At 37.1% G+C, this 23363-nt stretch overlaps 1 protein-coding gene across 1 annotated transcript; it reads right to left on the bottom strand.

The window, feature by feature from the left end:
* Positions 1-2706: 2706 nt before the first annotated feature.
* Positions 2707-23166, bottom strand: ARF4 (ADP ribosylation factor 4). Its single transcript, XM_008703067.2, has 6 exons — positions 22878-23166; positions 14278-14358; positions 13708-13817; positions 9047-9118; positions 5635-5760; positions 2707-3656 (listed from the first exon to the last, which is right to left on the bottom strand). The coding sequence occupies exons 1-6, from the start codon at positions 22942-22944 to the stop codon at positions 3570-3572; spliced, it is 543 nt and encodes a 180-aa protein (XP_008701289.1). The 5' UTR covers positions 22945-23166; the 3' UTR covers positions 2707-3569.
* Between the last annotated feature and the right edge of the window lie 197 nt (positions 23167-23363).

Here is a 23363-nt window from a genome sequence, read left to right as displayed (position 1 = left end):
GGAAGTTTCAGTGAATGGGACATGAATACTCTGAAAAATTAAAATAACATTTCACTTGTATTTTCAATAGAGAATACATAAGGCGAAGAGGGAAATTCTTGTAAACAGAAACGTGTAACAAAATACCAAGATAGTCCATCACAGGAAAGCAACTCAATCAGTTAGACAAAGGACAATGGGTAATATTATGCCCGCCCCCCCCCAAAAAAAGCTTATTGGTCAGAGGGATAGAAAACAGATAATGGTTCCATCCTCCACTCCAACGCTGCTGCTCATCAGCCTTTAAGAGAACCACAATTCCTCTTCAGTTTCTCTATTAACATAACAATTATTTGACAGAATACTTTTAAACATAGTCAACTGTTCTGTATAATAGGGGAGGTCACAGACACCTCTTATTGATTGACGAACACTAAGGTTAATATTTATGTGAACAGTAAGCATTGAATCTTGATGGTGTCAAGTATTTCCTAAGAGTACTGAGCATGTCAGTAAGTCAGAACAGTGATAGTAACTTTCTAAGTTCACATCATTTGCAAAGGATGTTAAAACACAGGGAAAGGCATTATGTGGGTTATCTCTTAATTTATACTTCTCCCCAAAGAATTTACTCACTTCTATTTGGGGAGGGAAAAAAAGGACTTCTCAATTGACTTAAAAAACTACCACCACTAGGACTGAAGAAAAATTAAGTTTTAAAAAATAATTTACTTGAAAGTGTGTGCCAATGAGAGAGAGAGAGAGAGAGAGCGCATGCACAAAGAGAGGGGTGAGGCAGAGGGAGAAGCAGAGTCCCTGCCGGAGCAGGGAGCTTGCCATGGGGCCTGATCCCAGGACCCTGGTATCATGACCTGAGCTGAAGGCAGATGCTTAACCGACTGAGCCACGTGGGCACCCCGAAAAAATAATTTCTTGGGATAAAAAACATGCCAAGTTTTGCCAAGTTACCAAGTTAATGTTTTCTTTAAAAAAAAAAATAATCGGGGGCGCCTGGGTGGCACAGCGGTTAAGCGTCTGCCTTCGGCTCAGGGCGTGATCCCGGCGTTATGGGATCGAGCCCCACATCAGGCTCTTCCGCTATGAGCCTGCTTCTTCCTCTCCCACTCCCCCTGCTTGTGTTCCCTCTCTCGCTGGCTGTCTCTATCTCTATCGAATAAATAAATAAATAAAATCTTTAAAAAAAAAATAATCTTGCAAATCTAACCCATTTGGTGAAAATTAGGCAATTTTATAGTTTCTTCATGTAGTCATTTCCAACAAGGACAGTAAGAGCTGCTTTACATCACAAATAAGATTATATGGATTCTTTACTCCTTTTTCAGAGTCTGTGAAAGCATTCTGAATTTACTTCAGTTTTTAAAATTAATACAGTGGTAATTTAATTATGATCATTAACAGTCAACCCACTGAAGTTTAATACCAGCTAGCTGAACCCTGTAAAACTACACATACTACATCATACCTTAGTTTTATCCAACAAGGATACCTTTCTTATTCAGACAGAAGGGAGAATTCATCTGGTGGGCTAGGAAGCTGCACTTACATCAAGAGACCCACGGTAAACACACACTTTACCCCAGTAACCTGCATGACTGTCATCAACTACTTAATTCCAATTTCTTTTTACTTGAACCAGCATTTTTTTTATGATTCAAAAATATATATTATTTTACTAGCATATATTTGGTTTGGAAGTAAAATTTTAATCCAGAAATCTAAGTGAAATAAGTCAAGCAGAGAAAGACAATTATCATATGGTTTCACTCATTTATGGAACATAAGAAATAGGAAGATCGGTAGAAGGAAGGGAAGAATGAAAGGGGGGTAAACAGAAGGGGGAATGAACCACGAGAGACTATGGACTCCAGGAAACAAACTGAGGGCTTCAGAGGGGAGGGGGGTGGGGGATTGGGATAGGCCGGTGATGGGTATTAAGGAGGGCACATATTGCATGGTGCACTGGGTGTTATACGCAAATAATAAATCATGGAACATTGCATCAAAAACTGGGGATGTACTGTATGGTGACTAATGTAACAAAATAAAAATTATTAATAAATCAAAATAAAAAAAAGAAATTTATGTGCAGCTATACAAGCCACTAAGTATTTGAAAGATTTGTAATATACATAAAACATTATAGACAAAAACTAAGTTAGTTACTCATAAGGTTATCAAGATGAGTCCTCAGTAACCTCATAAATGTAGTTAATGAAGTATATACACCTATATTGCCTTATTAACAAAGAATTCGTTACATGCAGCTCTCCGCAGAAGTTCTAAGGATGTGGAGCTAAACCGAAAGCGCTTGTGAACTCCCTGACGTCGGAGAGCAGCATCACCAACAGCCCGCATTCTGCCGCACAACCAGCACTTGCATTTCTTTAACTAACATTAGTTGTGAAACAAACACATGCATACATGCTTTCTGGGCAGTTCATTTTATTACAGCTTTTTACTCTTGATCTGAGTTTAGAAATGTACAGTCAGATTCTATTTTACTATAGAAAACTAAAATTTTGAAGTTACTCCCCACTCTGTTATATACATGACAGTGACCCATACCTTATTTCCGATTTAAACAATCAGTAAACTCAGAGACCTGTATTACTGTTCACAAAATGTAATATATGCAAATTAACTTTGCTAAATAAGAAAACCCATTTCAAATATCTTCAAGACTCAAAAAGAACACACACAATTACATATTTTTATCATTTTATTAGGAATAATTCCAAATGGGTTATGAAGAAAACTTATTGAGTTTGATGAGTTTTCCAAAAACTCTTAATGAAGATATGTTCACCAATAAACAATAAAACATCAGCAGAACTATCATATACTGGGCAAAGAGTCAGGCTGATACCAAAAAGCAACATGCAACATAAAAAAGATACAATATAAAGGAAGACAATCTGCTGGGTATTAAAAATCATCTCAATATGAACTCTTTGCAACCAGCACAGAACTAATTAGCTATCAAATCCAAACCACACTAAGGTAAGCTTGGCTGATGAAGCCAGGATTCAATAAGGGGGGAAAATATAAGTTCCTCAGTGCAAGAGATCTGAATAGTGTTTTGGAGCATTTCCCTGGCTGGTACAAGCAGTATTAGAAAATCTTTTTGGCAAGGGAGAAAAATAAATACAAATGGAATGCTACATTTTTTAAATCAGCAGACTGTCCCAGGAATGATAAAGGTATCAGTAAAGTAGCAAGGGGATAACTTTAAAACATTATTTCTTGTGGGCTCAAAAAACATTCAAAATGGATTTATTTAAAGGTGTCACCATAGCTATGTCCAGGCATTTAGGCTTAAGGGAATTAAAATTAAAAGAGGATACTTTTTTCCCAAGTTAAGGAGAATTTCTTTAAAACCAAGCATATTGCTAAATAGCAATATTATACTTGGTAAACAATAATTGGCAACAAAATAAGTTTAAACGCTGTAATATTCTGCCCAAACCAGTCCCAGATACTGTTTAATAACCAAGATGCAAACTAATTTTGTTGTAACAAGCCTAGACCAATTCTATCAAATATGTCCTTGGTTAGATATCCAGTTTCGTTTAACGTTTTGAAAGCTCATTTGACAGCCAGTCAAGTCCCTCATACAGACCAGTTCCTTGTGTAGCACAAGTGGCTTGAACATACCACTGTAAAGAAAGAACAAGAAAATACTTGATTAACAGAAGACTACATATAACCAGTCTTGAAAATATCTTAATCAGCAAATTAAGTATTTCCCCCCAACTGCCCAAGGATAATATTCAGTCAGCAGTTAATAAGGAAACAAAAAATTAATATATAGGAAAAAGGAGTAAAATCGGTTTACATCTCACTATTACTGTTATATTTAATAATCTCAGTAACTGTATAGATTGGAAGTGTTCTCTTACACGCTTCTCACAAAACTCCTGTCACATTTAAAGCTACTCCTACCCATTCATTAGATTTAATCAACAATCTACTCCTTAATCTGAAAAGAACATTCATAGGAAGATTAGTAACTAATTAAGTATCCACCAGGTCCTTATAACCCTCTTTTGTTTCCCATAAAACTAAGTTCAGAATACAGGAGGCAAAATTTTGAAGAGTAGAAGCTGTTGATATTGGAGGCAAGCTTTTCAGATAATTTCACTATCTTTAGTTTCATGCATTCCAAAAAGTTTCACTTTTTAAAATTGTAACAGGAACTGTATGAAATGCCATGAAATGTTAAGAGCAAGAAAAGGATCTAGAAAGCAATTTAGTTACCTTTAAGGGATAGTTTATCATTTTTCTTTACTGATCCGTTTTATTTTGCCTTACAATAAAGAACTTGCTTTAATATTACAAGGTTAATGCAAGTATACCACACTGCCAATTACTATTTGAATACCAAACACCCCAGTAACCTAGAAGGCTGGTTAAAGGTAGAGATTCTTACCTTCACAGCACTGGAAACTGGTATCATTTACAGTTTAACTTGTTTAAATCAGCCTAGGACATCTCAAACGGCCTATACAGTTATTGCCCAGCACAATATCTGCCTTACTGACAACTTCGTGAAAAACCATTGTAAAGCACAAGTCACACTAAAGTTTGTGATATCATCTTTATATATAAAACAGTATATTGTGTTTTGCCAGTATTTAAACCACTGATCTAAAACAAGCTACTGGAGAACAAGTGTAATATTTCTTTTAATTTTAAACTCAAAACTTGTTTAATGTCGTAAGGATAGTTCACAAGCTTTGGATGTTAGAAGGCAAACAGTATAAAACAAGAATATTTAAAATATGGCTGCAAAAATATTGCAATTTTAATAAGAAAACCAAATTATAAAATACTTGCTACAGAGCTATTTAAAAGATACAAAATTAAAATTAACATCAATAATCCTTAGATTATACAATTCTCATAAAGTACATCTTTATTGATCCTAAATGTTTTGAGGACAAAGTTAACAAAAATCAAATGAAATAAAGGTATCTAAACATTTGGATCCTTAAGGGATAAATACTAAAAGTTAAAAAAAGGAGGGGCTCCTGGGTGGCCCAGTCAATTAAATCAGACTCCTGATTTTGGCTCAGGTCATGATCTCAGGGTCCTGAGACTGAGCCCCATGTCGGGCTCTGCACTGGCTGTGGAGCCTGCCTGGGATTCTCTCTCTCCCTCTACTCCCTCTTTAAAAAAAAAAGAAAAAAAAAAGGAGAAGATATAACATAGTTTAAAACTTGAACACACATTTGTAAAAGCCTGAAAGGGCTCATGTCTGTAAACAGAGTATATTATTGTATTTTTTTAATGACGTGCTCATTATCTGTTCAAAAAGGACAATTCCTTAATATGTACTTAAAGTGAATACTTCCTTTTTTTTTTTTTAAGATTTTTTATTTCTTCATTTGAAAGAGAGAGACAGCCAGTGAGAGAGGGAACACAAGCAGGGGGAGTGGGAGAGGAAGAAGCAGGCTCCCAGTAGAGCAGGGAGCCTGATGTGGGGCTCGATCCCAGAACACCGGGATCACGCCCTGAGCTGAAGGCAGCCGCTTAACGACTGAGCCACCTAGGTGCCCCTAAAGTGAATACTTCCTTAAACAATTACATTAATTCTAATAGTCAGGAGGTTAAAAAGAACCTCCAAATACTTACTGTTCTGTTACGAAGAGACTGAAGACCTAATTTATCTGTCATTTCACTGATGGCCATAGCATTTGGCAAATCCTGTTTGTTTGCAAAAAGCAGCAACACTGCATCTCGCAACTCATCTTCCTGAAGCTGAAAATAAAAGCTACGATGTTAACAATAAACCGGAACTCAATCACTGAGACAAACTAGGTAAAACAGTCTTCCTGTATATACCACTTATTCAACATTAAATATGTTATTAAACACCAACCTAATTTCACTACATAAAGTTCAGGCACACTTAAATCTCATATCCTTCAATTTTTAAATCCCAAGCAAATAATTAATATGCTTTTCAAGTAATGCAAACTATTTTTCAAGCCAATCACCCCACACTCCATTAAGGTAAATCATTCTCCATTTCAGCTTTCATGATCATCTATTAAGAGTCAGGATTGGCAAGGACAAGAAACACACGTGGAAATAAATATTTATGGCAGAATCTTATGGTACTCAGTAGTAGAGGATTCTTTTCGGACTTTTACTCCTTTTCAGCCAGCAGGACTAGACAACAGTAAGACGACAATACAATAATTAGGGCACTGGCAGTATCGTGAAAAAATACAAGAATAACATAAGAGTATGATAATAAATTATATAAGAGTAAATAATAAGTAATAATACAATAACAAATAAAAGTAAATACAAGAGTAGATGCTGGCAGGAACGAGTACTGACACATGCTACAACACGGATGAGTGTTAAAAATTTATGCTAAGTGAAAAGTAACAAAAAGTTTAAAAAGACCACATATTGTATGATTCTATTTACATGAATGCCTAAAATAGGCATATACATATAAAGTAAATTAGTGGTCAGAAGGGCTGGGGGTTTGGGGTGGACTGGGGGAAGAAATGGGGAATAAATACTAATAGTTCTAGAGAATTTCTTTATGTGTCAATAAAAATGTTCTAAAATTAGATTGTGGTGATGTTTGCACAATACTGTATACTAAAAACCAATGACTTACAATTTTAAACGAGTGAAGTTTATGGTATGTAAATTATACCTCAATAAAGCTGTTTACAAAAAGAGTAGAAGGGGTGTTCTTTAACTCCTCGGACAAACTACCAGTGACTTGGTTACACATACACTGGCACAATAGTTTTACAAACTGCAATATAGTCTTAGAAGCAATGCATGAGAATTAAGATTTCATTTCAGTAAATATTTTATGGCTATCCAAGTTTGAAACCATGATAAGGTACCTCTAGCAAGGTTCCTCAACAAATTTTTACAATATAAATACAGCTGACCCTTGAACACATGGGTATGAACTATGTGGGTCAACTTAAACATGGACGTTTTGCTGTACATTACTGTAAATGCATTTTCTCTTCCTTATAATTTTCTTAGTAACATTTTTTCTCTAGTTTACGTTATTGTAAGGATACAATATGTAATACATATAACATTCAAAATTATATGTTAATCAAGTGTTATTGGTAAGGGCAAGAGTTAAGCTATCAGCAGTTTTTTTGTGTGAGAGGAAGTCTAAAATGAGATTTATTTCAGTAATATACAACTGATGGTTGGAAAAAAAAAATCAAGATGTGGATATCCTTTTCCAATTTTTCTAATATTTTAGTTGACTGACAAATGCATAGAAGTATTCCAAATGAGAGAAGGGACCGCCAGGAATGTTGCATAAAAAATGTCCACCTTCAGTGGAAAGCTGGATTAGATGTCTTTTGGAACCCTTCCAAGACTAAGATTTTCAGATTCTTTTCAAGTATGCCAGTCACGTTAATTATCATATTTAAAACAACAGATTCCATGTTAAAGCGTTAAGCCACAAAAAAAAAACTAGTGTTAGAACAATTCCAAAAACACTAAAAAGAATTTTATTTGAAATTTGCTATTTAAATGACATATCAAAGATCGAAACAAAAAATGACAAAATAGAATTCTTATTAGATCACGGTGAGATTGGTTTCATTAAAGGCAAAATCCTCTGCCCAATTGCCTTTACTCCCTAAAATGAGGTTCTGGAACACATATTGAATAACTTTAGTAATCTGTATCTCCATTTGTAGGTTTTGTGGTATGGTCTTTATCTCATCTGAATTTTCCATATTGTCCGAATTCATCTTTCTGTTTGCTCTTTTCAGTCTATATTCCTAAAACCTTTTCTAAACATTTGTTCTAAACATTTGTTCTAAATCATTTCTAAAGCTTGTCTTAATTGTAATCTCTTCTCTCCAACTTGTCAAGCAGTTTTTCCTCCAAATTCCAAGATTCCTGGTGTGATTTCACTATTAATTTAGCTTTAATACATGTTACATTTTACCCATGAGCACACTTGGGGTTAATTTTCTCCAGGTTTTTTTAAGGGCAGTTGAAAGTTGCAAACCTTCTAATGCAAGCTGTTTCATTTCAAAAGCTATTTTTAATCCTTCAATTTCATTTTCCAGTTCTTCAATTTGCTTATCTTGCATGATTTGTTCTGGAGTTTTTCCTCCATTTACATCAACCACCGATTTACATTCCAAGAGTTACCGTTTTGTCTGTGCTCTCAGCCTGAGCAGCAGGGTCAAGCGGTCCTTAGGATGCACCACCTGGGCACCAGGGACCTGTGCTGGCCCAGCCTCCCTGTCTCCCACTCCAGAGCTGGAGGGCTTGGTGGCTGCTTGCTCTTTGGGTTGCAATTATGACTAGCACAAAGAACTGCCACCTAGGACGGGAAGGCACGGCCTCAGGAGGCAATATTCCTGCCACTAAACCATGGCCAGCAAAAGCGGTAGTTAGGTTTTTGAGGACTCAAGTTATACGTGGATTTTCAACTGTACACATTGTGGGTGGGCCATGAGTCGGCACTCCTAATCCTCACGCTGCTCAAGAGTCAACTGTACATGAAAACAATGATACATGGCAAAGCCAAAATACCATCATCAATCAAAATTCTATTACCTTCAGGTGGAATTCTTTATCATGGCTGCCATTATGAAACATTTCAAAGTATATATTACATAGGTACAGAATAGAGAAAACCAAACCCAATGACCTTGGGAACAAGGGATCTGAACCAAGATTCCTAGATCACAAAAGTTCCAAAACTATAGACCTTTTACCTATTAACTAAAAGGACTAATGGAGACATCCTCAACCAGAGACATGTCAGCCCTGGAGCACGCTAAAAACAAGCTGAGCCTTCCTCCCAACTTAATGATGTAGCTACTCTTCTGTGTGTTTTTTAAAATGCTCTATAGATTTTATATGCATTCTTAAGAACCTGAGATGACAGTTCCTCAAGGTTCTTTCTAACTCTGAAACAATTCATTTGTGTAATCTAATCACAGTAAGATGTACCAACCACTAACACCACCACTGTCACCTTGAAAAACATATCTTGGAAATAATTAATAAACATTCTTACCATTTTCTGCAGCTCTTCAGCTCCTTCCTGAATTCTTTCACGGTCATTACTATCTACCACAAAAATAAGACCCTGGGGAAAAATTATTTAAATAAATTGCAACAGTTAACCTTAAATGAGACACTAAATATCAAACATAAGTACAGGAAGAAGAACCATGTTGAGTTAAACGTTAGGAAGACAAGGTCTCCTTATTAAAACAAAAAAGGAAAAGAACAGGGCCCTAAGTACTAAAAATAGAATTGAACACTATTTGTGATTTTTAACTTATGTTATTTGAAAAAAAATGTAGAGGCACCTGGCTGGCTCAGTTGGTTGAGCATCCAACTCTTGATACCGGCTCGGGTCATGATCTCAGGGTCATGGGATCAAGCTCACATGGGGCTCTACACTCAGCACAGAATCTGCTAGCGATTCTTCTCCTCCCTCTCTCTCTTGCCCCTCTCCCACTCACATGCACATGTCTCTAAATAAATAAATAAATAAATAAATTTTTAAAAAAAAATCTTACTCTTAACCAACTGATCACTTTTCTCAACTACACCATGAATAAATCTTATCCCTCTTCCCTCTACGTTAAGTGCAGATAAGTGCAAGTAACAAAATGGTCACTAAGTGGGAACAAAAGGAAAAAGAATCAACCAAAGATCCTAAAGATGCATGAATTTACTTACTGAATTAGCATATTCAGTTAAAGGCATGCACAAAGTATTTAAAAAAAGGGGAGGGGCACACAAAATAGTTTTTGTAGGTTCTTATGGAAAAGTCAGCCCGGCTCCACAATGTTGTTGACTTGATCAAATAAGAAATTCTTTTATTTTTATTTTTTTAAGTAAACTATAGGCCCAATGTGGGGCTTTAACTCATGATCCCGAGATCAAGAGTCACACACACTACAGACTGAGTCAGCAAGGTTAAAGTGCCCCCAAATATGAAATTCTTAACAAAAAGAAAAGTAGTAAACCGTTCTTAGAGATATTCACAAACATTAGAATTCTACTGTAGAAAAGAAATGGAATTAAGGAAACAATTAGTTAAGACTTCTAAAAACTTCCAAATAAGTATAAAATTTTCAACTGGAGAGAGAGGGCAGATTACCTTGATAGCTTTGTTAAAATCTATTCCTATTAATACTAAAGTGATTACTTTAAATATTATTTTCCCCACAACCCTGACCACTGAAGTATTTTTTGATCATGTGTCACTTAATCATAACCTGTCTTGTGCTTATTTATATAAATAACTAGATTAAGTCCACCAAAGGCATAAAATCCACTTAGGGCAAGGAGCTACTTCATTTTGTACTTGCCCCTCAGTACCATCACAGTACTGAGCCTGCCCCGGTACCTAGTATTTATTTTAAGCTATGGTTATTAAATGACAATTTCCTTTGGTCTAGCAAATTTCAAACCCATTTCCTTTCTCTTCTGGAAACCATCATTTTAAACATCCTAACCTTTTGAAAATACTTTTGGTGCTATGACAGCCAGTATGACAGAAAGATACCCAAATTCGAATCTCAAGACTACTTATTACATAAATGACCTAATCCCAGAACATGCCTCCTCTTCTATAAAAATAAAACCATGCCAGCCAACTTTATAAGCCTGTTAAATGTAATCATACGGGTATAAAAGCATCTAGTATTGCACATGGTTTATCACAGGCATTTAGTAAATGTTGTCCCCTCCTTTCCCTCCTATTCCAAAAGCTATTCCTTTTTAAAATCTATCCCTCTAGAAGAGGCAATGCCTCCAAAAGAGATCTAATTTTATCTGGACTACTAACAATCCATTTTTATTATTTAAAATGTAAATAATGCTATCAGTTCCAAAGTAACCCTATTGAGAGAAAGAAGTATTTCAGTAATAGATTCAAAGTTATTCATTTCCTGGGACAACCGAGAATCAAGAATGTAGAAAAGCTAGGATTCTAAACGTAAGTTTGGCTACCTTAAGAAAAGACTGCTTAGAAGGCCAATTATTTACTTATTTAGAACAGCAAAATAATTGGAATTATCTAATGAGGGAAGAGGAATTTACTACAATAAACATTCTGTCCTGGCTTGTTAAGTTAGAAGCATGGTTAAATAATATTCATTTTTTTTCAATCTTATAGCTAATAGAACTAATTAGGAATGCTAGAAAAGCTGGTGTAAGAGCTTAGCTGAGATTACATCAGATAACACGTAAAACTTTCCCCTGCAGACATGAGTTCTCTAGGAAGGAGTACTTGGGACTTTTGATTATAAGGTGATCCAAAGAGGACAGGAAACCGGTCTAATCTCAATTAAGAATTCAAAAGTAAATGGGGCACCTGACTGGCTCAGTTAGTTAAGTGTCCAACACTTGATCTGGGCTCAGATCATGATCTCAGGGTTCTGAGACTGGGCCTCGTGCTGGGCTCCATGGTGGTCATGGAGTCTGCTTAAGATTCTCTCTGTCCCGACTATGGACTATGAGAAACAAACTGAGGGCTACAGAGGGGAGCGGGGTGGGGGAATGGGATAGACCGGTGATGGGTAGTAAGGAGGGCACATATTGCATGGTGCACTGGGTGTTATACACAACTAATGAATCATCGAAAAAAAAAAAAAAAGATTCTCTCTGTCCCTCTCACCCTTTACCCTTTTCCCGCCACAGGCACCCGCTCTCTACTCCCCTCCTTCCCCCCAAAAAAACCTCAAAAGTTCATTACAAAGCATTCTAAACAAATCTAGGATAAGACTAAGGTTACTCTTAGTCAAGAATTACAAATTGAGGATTAGCGAAGTTTTACTTTGTCCCTAATTTTACTTCAAAAACATGTTCCCTAAATGAAATGACTATGACTTACTTTAAAATAATCCAAAAGGTGAAGTACATTAGAAAGAAACATCAATTAAACAATATTGGCCATATCCTAATCATTGAAGCTGGGTAACAGATATGCAGAAGTTTATATGCTATTCTCTCTACTTTTGTGTACATTTGACAATTTCCAAAATAAAGTTTTTTAGAGCATGTGACTCATATGAAAATAGCTTTTCTAACCACAGCTAATGCACAGAAATATTCTAATTTTTAATAAAAAAAAAAAAGCATGCCATTTATTTAACAGGGCACACTACTTAAATCTGGTAGTTCCAGCCAACTCACCTAGGGTATTCACTGCCACCTGGTGGCAATATACCTCACCTGCATACTATGTTTTAAGAGGTGAAGAACAAGAATGGCATCTGCAGATCTTAAACATATGAAGTGCTTGTAACATCACACAGTACTTAAAAAATGTATTTATCAACTCCAGTAGTAAACAAAAACTGATGAGAAACCTCTCCTGTGGTAGAAAACACAACTGAGTTGGAATGAGGTTCAAGAGAAATCTAGAACAAGAATCACCTCTCCAGTCCTAGTAAGTCATTCCAAGCTTCAGCTTGCTCCTATATAAGAATTAGATGAGAGCAATGGTTCTCAAGGGGGTGAAATTTTGTCCCCAAAAGATATTTTCCAGTATGTGGAGATATTTTTTGTTACCGCAGCTGGATTGGGGTAGGGTTTCCCACTGGCACATAGTGGGTAGAGGCCAGGGATGCTGCTAAACATCCTACAATGCAGAGGACCTTCCCTCGCCAACAATAGTTATTCAGCCCAAAATGTCCACAGTGCTGCTGTTGACAAACATTATACCAGAGCCTTGCTCTTCAAAGTAAGGTCCTAAACCAGCACCACCACCACCACCACCACCTGAAAACCTACTAGAAATGCAGAATCTCAGGCCCTACGAAATTGATCCGTATTTTAACAAATACCCAGGTGATTCATATGCACATCAAAGTTTGAGAAGACTTACTGATAACTAGTTTATATCCCTAGAGGTTCTAATTCAATTGGTATGGAGCTAATGATCAACGCTTTGGGATTTTTAATTTTTTTAAAGCTCCCCAGCTGATTCTAATATGCAGCCAAATTCAAGAACTCCTGCTCACAGGATTACTAAGGTCTCTCTCATCCCTCTATTATATATACTACATAATATAACAACACCTTACAAATCAATAAGTGGATCTACATTAATGATATATATATTTTTTAAAGATTTATTTATTTATTTTAGAAAGAGAAAGAGAGAGAGAATGAGCGGGAGGGGGCAGAGGGAGAGGGGAAAGAATCTTAAGCAGACTCCACACCGAGCGCAGAGCCCAATACGGGGCTCCATCTCATGACCCTGAGATCACAACCTGAGCTGAAACCAAGAGTTGGATGTGTAACTGACAACACCACCCAGGCACCCTAATATATTTTTTTTCTTAATGTATTTTAATAAGGTAAACACTTAACTGGGCTAAATGAACCACTATTAATTGCTTTTTATTCTTTAAAAATTTAAATGACAGAAAGTTCTACATACCTTACTTTCTAGACTAAGAACGAAACAAACAGAACTACTGATGAGACACCTAATTCAATCTTGAGAACCACCTCCACCTAATCTTCCAAAACACTGTCATGATGGCTATGTAACTCTTCCACCCTGGGTAATTTAGCCTTCAAAGGCATGAGTGAGAGAGCTCACTGAAGAACAAGTCAGTCGGGATAAGAATGCCAACACTCAGTTAAATAGTAGATATCAAAAGAAAAACATATAAAGAAAAGTTATACAAACTGTATAGCACTCCTTACCTGGGTATTTTGGAAGTAATGCCTCCAGAGAGGCCTAATTTTATCTTGACCACCAACATCCCATACTGTGAAACAAATGTTCTTATATTCTACCGTTTCCACATTAAAGCCTACAAAGAAAAAAAAAGACACTTGGGCAAAATGGTATTAATAAAATCCCTTACTGTGGAGTTCTCTCAGAACTGCTTTTTAAGAACCTACTAGATAATCAACAAACTGAAAAAACCTAAGCCAGTTATAATGATAGATATATGCCATAGTACACTTGTCCAAACCCCCAGAATGCACACCAAGAGTGAACCCTAAGGTAAACTATGGACTTTGGATGATTATGTCAATGAGGTTCACCATCATAACGAATTTACCACTCGAGTGAGTGACGCTGATAAAGGGGGAAGCTATATATACATGGGGGTATGGAGTTTATGGGCAATCTCTGTACCTTCCTCTCAATTTTTAAAAGCTCTCTAAAACAATAAAGCGTTAAAAAACTGTTTCAAAATTAAACTATATTCTGTTTTATAATATATTATTATGATATAAATTAAAGTCATCTGTAAACTTTCTTACCAATGGTAGGAATGGTGGTGACTATCTCCCCTAACTTCAGTTTATACAGAATGGTCGTCTTGCCAGCAGCATCCAATCCAACTAGAAAAAGACATTATAGATTTTAAATCTAGACCAAAAGCACAAACTAAGAATTAATTTTACAACAAACTTATAGTTTAAAAGCAAAACTCAACTGGTCAAAGCACAAACGAGTTAGAAATGAAATTACTTCATTCCTGATCCCCAAGGGCAATACTTGCTACAGAAAGCCTTTCCATTTTTCTTTCTAGACCTAGAGAGACAGCATGTAGTAGTGAAAAGAAAGGAGTATCTGGCTGACTCAGGCTCTAGTCTGTAGATTTGCTTTGCCACAAATTAGTTAATAAGTGTCTTTAAACAAGTCACTCTAGGAAACTAAGACCAGAGAAATTAGCTGTAAAACTAGGAGATCAAATAATTTCATCTAAGATATTTTCAATTCAAGATCTTATTAATTCTATGAACAACTGTCATTTTTAAAAACCCAAGTTACAAATTGAATCAGAGAACACATAAAAACAAGTGAATAAAAATTATCTTAAAAAAATGTTAACTATGCACTAGTATCCTTAAATGGTAATAAAGGAAGATGAAGCCAGTATTACCCCTAGCTAAATCCATTCCTATTATCAAATGCACAGAAATGAGAACAAAAGATTGGTTAATTTGGATTGTAAAAAATGGCCTTATCATATTCATCTCCAATGTAACTAATGTCTAAATTCTTAAAACAATTCCTTTGAGGCAGATACAAGTAGGGAAGAATGTGCTTGTTTCTGAAGGAAAAAAAATCCAACCTGGAACAAGAAGATATACTTCTTCATTACAGTGACAGTGATGAGCAAATTAAATGCTTATTTTAAGTATGAATCTTTCAAAATCTGCGTATTCCACATTGTCAAACCCTGCTAAATGGAAGGTCAATATCTAGCAACCTCACTGAATGTATCACTGTTCCAACGACATCACATATGGCCATCTAGATTTACGCTATCACAGATTTTGAAATGAATTCAACTTCATTCATGATTTAAGCAAGGATGCTTTTTAAATATTTAAATCAAAGCATGACTTAGCACATGAAACAAATGTTAGTAAGTTAAAAAAAGCACACAGAAATCACCCCACTTACCTAATTTACATTAGGTGCAATGTAAAGTTTAACTTTTATCAGTTCAAAACAGAACTAAAGGCTAGAGGCAATTTCAGACCCCTTCTACCCATGTAACAACCTTTTCTGCTCTGTACCCTGCAAAGGTAGCTTTAAGATCTCTCTGTACACTCAGGCAATGTATGTCTTCATATCCTGTGTCTTCTAATCAAACTGTGTCCCCTACTCCTTCATACCGAGATTCTTTCCAAAATACTATGACACTTACTAGACAGAGTGAACTAAGCCCTCACTCATGGTCACAAGAAAAACCAACTGGCACCAGGAGGTGTTTTGTTTTCTGAGTATGGGACAGTATTCCAAAAAAATATATTTTTCAGAAAATCTAATTCTAAAATATACACAAAGAAACAAAAGTAACAAAAGTTTGACATCTTCAGTAAAAATACAGAAAACGATGCGGAAAACAATATGATTGTTTCATTGAAAAACCTGTCTCTACGTAACAGAGCACTGGGTGTTATAAGCAACTGACAAATCACTGAACTCAACCTCTGAAAAAAATAATATGCTATATGTTAATTAATTGAATTTAAATACAACAAAATTTTTTAAAAAGCAGCTGTCTCTTGAGAGAATAAGTCCTTCTTGGGTGATTTTCATCAAATTTTAAAATAAAGCAAAATTCAACCTTAAGTAACAAAGTTAAAAGGTGCACCTGGGTGACTCAGTCAGTCAAGCATCATGGGATTGAGATGAGTTGGTCTCTGTGTTGGATGTGGAGCCTGCTTAAGATTCTCTTTCTCTGGGGCACATGGGTGGTGCAGTTGGTTAAGGAGCTGACTCTTGGTTTTGGCTCAGGTCATCATCTCAGGGCCCTGAGATCGAGCCCTGCATCCAGCTCCGCACTTAGCACGGAGTCCTTAAGATTCTCTATCCCTCAACCCCACCCCCTGCTTGTGTGTGTGTGTGTGTGTGTGTGTGTGTGTGTGTCTACACATGCATGCACACTCTTTCTCCCTCTCTCTCACAAAAAAAATCTTTAAAAAGAGGATTCTCAGGGCGCCTGAGTGGCTCAGTCAGGTAAGTGTCTGCCTTCAGCTCAGGGCATGATACCAGAGTCCTGGGATCAAGCCCCGCATCCAGCTCCCTTCTCCTCAGTAAGTCTGCTTCTCCCTCTGCCCCTCACCCCACTCGTGCTTGTGCTCTCTCTCTCCAAATAAATAAAATCTTAAAAAAAAAAAAAAGATTCTCTCCCATTTCATGCCCCTCCCCCGCTTGCAAGAGCTCTTTCAAAAACAAAAAATAAATCAATAAAAAAGTAACTAAGTCAAAATATGATTAAGCCCAAGTCAGAAGAAGTGAACTAAGATGCTGATTAGAAAAACATGAGTTAGGTTTTTGGGTTTTTTTTTTTTAAAGATTTTATTTATTTATTTGACAGAGGGCAAGAGAGCACAAGCAGGGCGAGCAGCAGAGGGAAAGGGAGAAGCAGGCTCCCTGCTGAGCAAGGAGCCTGTTGCGGCACTGGATCCCAGGATCTTGGGATCATGCCCTGAGCCGAAGGCAGACACTTAACCAACTGAGCCACCCAGGCGCCCCACATGAGTCAGATTTTGAGAACTATGGCACATGCCAGTCCTCACTGGAAGTACAACTGAAACTTAAACCATCACTAAAACAATTTAAATCCAAAAATACTGACAGACAATGAAAGAAACCCAAGACAAATTATTATATAACTATTTTAAGTTATAGAAAAGCATAGAGGTAACCCAATTTTTAATGAAATTGTTAACACAGCTTGTGTGCATAACTAATATTCCACTTCTAAATTTGAATTTTCTTCACACAATAAACATGTGTTACTCTCACTAAAAAAAAAAAAAAAATCCAAAGTAGATTTCTTTTATTAATATGTTGGCTTGGTTACATTTCCTGATGTATCTATTAGGAAGATGACTCCTTAAGAGCCTTGAATATATTTTACATATTTATTTTTAATGAAAAATGGGGGGAGAAAGTGTTTACAAACTAATGCAATCATAAGGCTTTCTAAGCAAGTTATTTTTAAAATAAAAATTGTAAGGTAATAGTTAAATAGCTAACAGCCACATACAAGATTCTAAAATCATGAAGGTATCTTCTGAGTTGCACAAAAAAATAACAGTGCTATATAAATGCAAACCAGAATTTTTAAAAAAGAAATTTCTACTGTGAGATTAAAGATACACAAATTAATGTATACCATCACTTAAAACTCATTATATAGTTCTTTACTTAAAAATATGTTGGTCTAACAATTTTGTGCTACTCCAGTCATTTCTTAAGTACGTATTTCCTTAATGTTGCAATATTTGGCAAGTGAGTTTTCTCCACAAAATGAAACTATAACCAATTCTCACCTAGCCAAGATAAGACTAATCTGTACATTCCAGTAATGCCCTCCCCTCCCTTCCACCCCCATAAACAAGTCACTGTATTCAAAGATATACTGGAATTACTTGTTCTTCTTAACTGGACCTGCACTTTGACCAAAGTATTAACAGCAACAAAACTACCCCAAAACTCTTAGCCAATCATTAAAAAGTATGTCTACTAAAGTGTGGCAGCAAGAAATATTTATATTTTAAGTTAAAGACACTAGACTCCGTGATCTCAAATTGTAAAAAAATACAGAAAGGAGACTGGGATGAAAAAAGTGTATTTTTAGGTGGATAAAATTTCATATAGATTATTTTTCTTTTTCACGTTTTCCTTTATCTTTCAATTTTCTATGAGGAAGTTTAAATTCCAACTTCATAATCATTTAAAAATAATTTAAATTGAATGCTTACTGTGTTCTGAGCACCTCACTAGGTGATTCCATACATATTTGTAATATAAACCTTACAACTACCCTCCATTTTTCAAACGCAGCATCTGAGGTTCAGAAATGTCCCCAGAGGCGCCTGGGTGGCACAGTGGTTAAGCGTCTGCCTTCGGCTCAGGGCGTGATCCCGGCGTTATGGGATCGAGCCCCACATCAGGCTCCTCCGCTATGAGCCTGCTTCTTCCTCTCCCACTCCCCCTGCTTGTGTTCCCTCTCTCGCTGGCTGTCTCTATCTCTGTCAAATAAATAAATAAAATCTTAAAAAAAAAAAAAAAAAGATGTCCCCAGAATCACTGGATTAGAAGAGGTATGCAAAATCCCAGGTCTTATGGAGAAATTAGATCCCTCAGACACAGCTGATGGGAATGTAAAGTGGTGTAGCTGCTTTGGAAAACAGTTTTGTCAGTTCTTTAAAATGTTAAATACAGTTAACACAGAACCCAACAATTCCACTCCAAGGTATTTATTTACTCAAAACAATTAAAATTATATGTCTGTACAAAAACTTGTTTTCAAATGTGCACAGCAGCAGTACTCATAACAGTCAAAGAGTGGAAGCAATCAGACTTCCATCAAACGATGAACGGATAAACAAAATGTGGTATATCCACAGAAAGGAATTAGTTTTCAGCCTTAAAAAGGAATGAAGTACTGACACATAATATGAACCTTTAAAACATGCTAAGTGAAAGAAGCTAGGCACTAAAGGGCACATTGTATGATTACATTATGTGAACTATCCTGAATAGATAAACCCACAGAAACTAGAAGCCAATGAGTGGTTGCAGAAGAACTGGGGAAGAAGGGGAACAGTAACCGCTAACAGGTATAGAGTTTCTTTCTGGGCTGATGAAAATGTTCTAGAATTAAGACAGTGGTGATGGTGAGGCGCCTGGGTGACTCAGTCAGTTAAGCGTCCCAACTCTTTAATTCACCTCAGATCTTGATCTCAGGGTGGTGGACTGAGCCACGCTGGGCTCTGCACTGGGCATGGAGCCTGCTTAAGATTCTCTCTCCTTCTGCCCTTCCCCACAAACACGTACCCGCTTTCATGCCATCTTAAAAAAAAAAGAAAAAGGACTGGCAATGGTGACACAAGTTTGTGAATATAGTAAAACCAATGAACTGTACACTTTAAAGGGATAAATTTTATGTTACATGAATTATATCTCAATTTTTTAAAATTAAAAACAAAAACCAAAAAACCCCTAAGTCTATACCAGAGCCATCTTGCCTTTAGGTTTTTCTGGTGGACACACAGTATCTTAGTATTATATCTAATTCCTCAGAAGTATGACCATCAAAACTGAAAGTGTGGCTACCAGGTGTACAGAAAAATTATTGTAAGCTTAGGTTTTACTTCTACCCAATAGATCAGAAATATTGCACTTTAACCAATGTGTTAATAAGCAGCGAATTATCAAAGTCTGAAAGCCATTTGCAATAATGCCAGAGGGTATATCTAAAAATGGCTGCATCAACTTCTCGTAGCATCAAACTAAAGATTTTTGCCTTTTCTATTGTTTCCTTATACCATATAACTAATCAGAAGGGCTTTTTTTTTTTAAAGGCTGCCAACTGTTTTCAACTAATGACCTGAGAAAATGCTTATAATAAGCTCAGTCAAAAAGAGAGAACATCAATTTCTTCTTAAAAACCTGACAATAAATATAATAAATGGTAACAACAGTGAAATGGTGGAATTATAGTTAATTAGTACTTTATTCTTTTTCATATTTTTTAAAAAGGACATATTTTTAGGACAAAAAATTAAAAATCACATAATAAATGTATTTACAAAATGCTAGGGAAAAAGCATGAAATGCCACTCTTTAGCTTGAAGGCTCACTTAAATTATTAGTAATATTTTTCAAGTTGGCAAACAGAGGAACCTCTCCGGTCCCCACAAAACCACAGTCACATATAAGACAATACAGAATTACACTGTTATTAGCAATCTTTTAAAAAGCAAAATTTCTTCCAGTAGGCAAAAACTTACAAGTTCAAAGAGCTTAGAATTAATAATTCCTCTACAGAACACATTAATGTTTCCCAATGTAAACATTTCCCAAAATTACATCTTAATCACAGATCAAGACACTGAAGATCAGTGTAAAAATAAGGTAATGCAGAGCTACATGAGAAATCTAAGATAGAAACTGACCATCTTTGAATTTAAGCTCAATAATATCATTACATGAGTGATTCCTCAAAACAAAACAAAGAAACTAGACAATTTCTGTCAAGTTGTACTTTAAGTGATATTACATTTAAAACACTGCACTGGTTTTTAATTAGGTAACTACAAACAATAACTTCAAACACCTTTTAAAATTATTTGAACTTCTGGGAGAACAGGTGTAGGAATAAAATTGTAAACTTCACAGTAATTCGGCAAACCAACCTCATGAGCTAAGTGCTATCTTTCAGTAACACTTTAAAATGATAAAGCCTGAAAAAGTCACTGACTCAAGAAGGTATGAATTTTATGTAAGTCTCACAAAGGAAAAGGAAGCGCAAATATTTGCCAGAGAACATTACTATGAAAAAAGCAATCGTTAACTCAATTCTAAACTTGAATAGGGGCAGAGACCTTAAGAGTGATTGTTTATGCAGTCACTTCATAAAGCTAGACCAAAAAAAATGAACTATCAAACTTCCAAATCACCTCTTTCCCTACCCACGCAATATCCTCCTAAGGTTATGCTTCATTTGATGAGTTACTATAAAACTTGACCTTGTGATTTTAGTGTTTTTAATCAAGGAAACCTGATTATTCCAAAATTAAAGAGCAAAACAAGAATAGGAAACTGGAGTAATAAAACATTTAACATAAAAAAAGTTAATTCCAAATCATGACTTCTATCTCTTGCACAAATGCACAAAGTTAAATACTTTTCCATTTTCTTTCAATTGTTATTTTTTGGGGGTAGGGAGGAATGCTCCCCTAATATAGTAAATTTAGGGAAGTGCTTATAGCATAACTCTACCTTTCTTCTCCCTCTGAAACTTTAAGCCACCACAAAAGACTTAGGGTACTTAGGGTACGAACACAGCAATTCATTTACAATAAATCTTAAGTAAAAGAACCAACATAGTACATTTCCTGGAACACAACTAGGTAGTAGTTACTTTCTTTAAGGAACAGCCTGGAAATTCATTTACCACAGTCCAAAGTCCTTCTAATGACTTCAGATCCTTTTTTGACTGTCAATTTTCAGCCACCTTAAAAACTTAATATGCTTGCCCTCCTTTCAAAATTGTCTCTATAAATGAAGTCTAAAAATCTTTTATAGAGAAAACATGTTGACTTTATGAATGAATTATTAACAACTATTCCATGAATTGTGAAGAAGCTAGAAATAACAGTTAAGAAAAAAAAAGAATTAAATGCGTAATCTTCATACACCTCGAATTACTACTGAATCTTGCTTTGGAAAACTTTCAACGGTAGTAGAACTAGAAAATATAACTTTTCCTCCCCACTCTAAAAAACAAGCTTCTAATGAACCAACAAGTTTCAACGTTTAAATTAGAGGAGCTCCTTTTTGCATTACTGAGGTCCACAGAGCTTAGCTGTGATGCAGAGACTACTCACAGTATTATGGGGGAGGGGTTGCTTACGTCTACCAAGTGACAAGCCCCTTCCTTCTCACTCAGCTGAATAAAAAACAAAACTGGCGCTGAAGTTTTTTTTAAAACCTATTTTCCAAAAGAATTTTTTTAAAAAACCCTTTGTAATTATTATTTAGCAAGGCTACCCCAAAATTAAGGGTCACAATGTTCAATTCCTGGAAATTTGTTATCGGCTTAAAAAATTAGCTTTAGAAGTTTTTTCATTAAACCATAACCAGGTAGATAAAAATTAGTTTGAAAACCAAAGACAGTAAACCAAACATATTTCGTTTTTGAGAGTGGCCAAAAGGTGATTCACGATAAACTCAGTTTTCAGGGACATTAATAAGGAAAAGAATATAAAGTGGAATCCAGCGCGAAGTTTGGCGAAGAGAGCGCTGAGGACTCCGGACTCTTCCGAAACCAAGGGTGCTCTCTTGCCACCGCTCTGGGCCTGGTCACTTCCTGCCCCGGGCGGCTCCGGGCTCCCGGCGACCGCTCGCTCCACATACCAGTGGAGTGTGCAGAGTGTGTACACGGAGCAGAAAGGGGGAGGAGGAAGGCTGGAGTAGTTCTGCCTCCGTCCTGAACGCTACCCGCACCGGAGAAGAGGGAGCCAGACCGCACTCTCAGAAGGGGCCTCGCCAGTGTCTTCCGGGCTTAGCGAGATCAGAAGAGTTCGCTTCCCCCACATCTCCGCCCAATCTTGTCTGGTTTTCAGTAAGATCAAGGAGAGAAAACCAAAGCCAGAAGGAAGAAACCCTGTCCCGCGGCCCGTCCGGCCTCTTAGATCTGGGGCGACCGCCCACCTTTCTCCCCATTGTTCCCCCTTAAGAATTCCTCCTGACCCCGAGCCCGTCGCCCCTCCCCCACCACAGCGGCATGAGGGACAAACAGGCCCGGAGGCCGTCCCAAGCATTAAGACCCGACTCTCCCCGATCGCCACTGGAGCCTGCCCTCGGTTGTCGGGCCCTCACTCACCCATCAAAATACGCATCTGCTTCTTGCCGAAGAGGCGGGAGAAAAGGGAGGAGATGGTGAGGCCCATGGCAGTAGTGGTACTTGCGATGGGCAGGAGCAGAAGGGGTTCTGGGGCGTCCCCGGGCCTTCTCCTTTCACGCTCCCAACAAACTAAGCGAAGGAAGAGGAGCTGAGGAAGAAAGAGGGCGGCAGAGACGGCTCGCTAGCCGGCGTGTCGGACGAAGCTCCGAAACAAGAACTAACGGGGTGAGGACCTGCTCGACGAGTGGCGCGGCAGCTCCGGGTCTGGCGTTTTAGGCTTCTGCTATGCCACGTCACGCGGTAGCCGCGGCGACTCCAGCTGCGGCCCGGCCCCTCCAACGCGGACAGAATCGCGTCACCGTCGCCCCAACCCCCTGCGCTTCCGGTGCTGGCCGAACCACTGCGCCTGCGCACGAAAGGGATTGGCCAGTTTCGCCGACGTGATTCTCTGGCCGCCGTCATCTC

Source organism: Ursus maritimus, unplaced genomic scaffold, assembly GCF_017311325.1.
Source record: "Ursus maritimus isolate PB19 unplaced genomic scaffold, ASM1731132v1 scaffold_14, whole genome shotgun sequence".
NCBI classification, from domain to species: Eukaryota; Metazoa; Chordata; class Mammalia; order Carnivora; family Ursidae; genus Ursus; species Ursus maritimus.
This window is presented reverse-complemented; position numbering and strand designations above follow the sequence as displayed.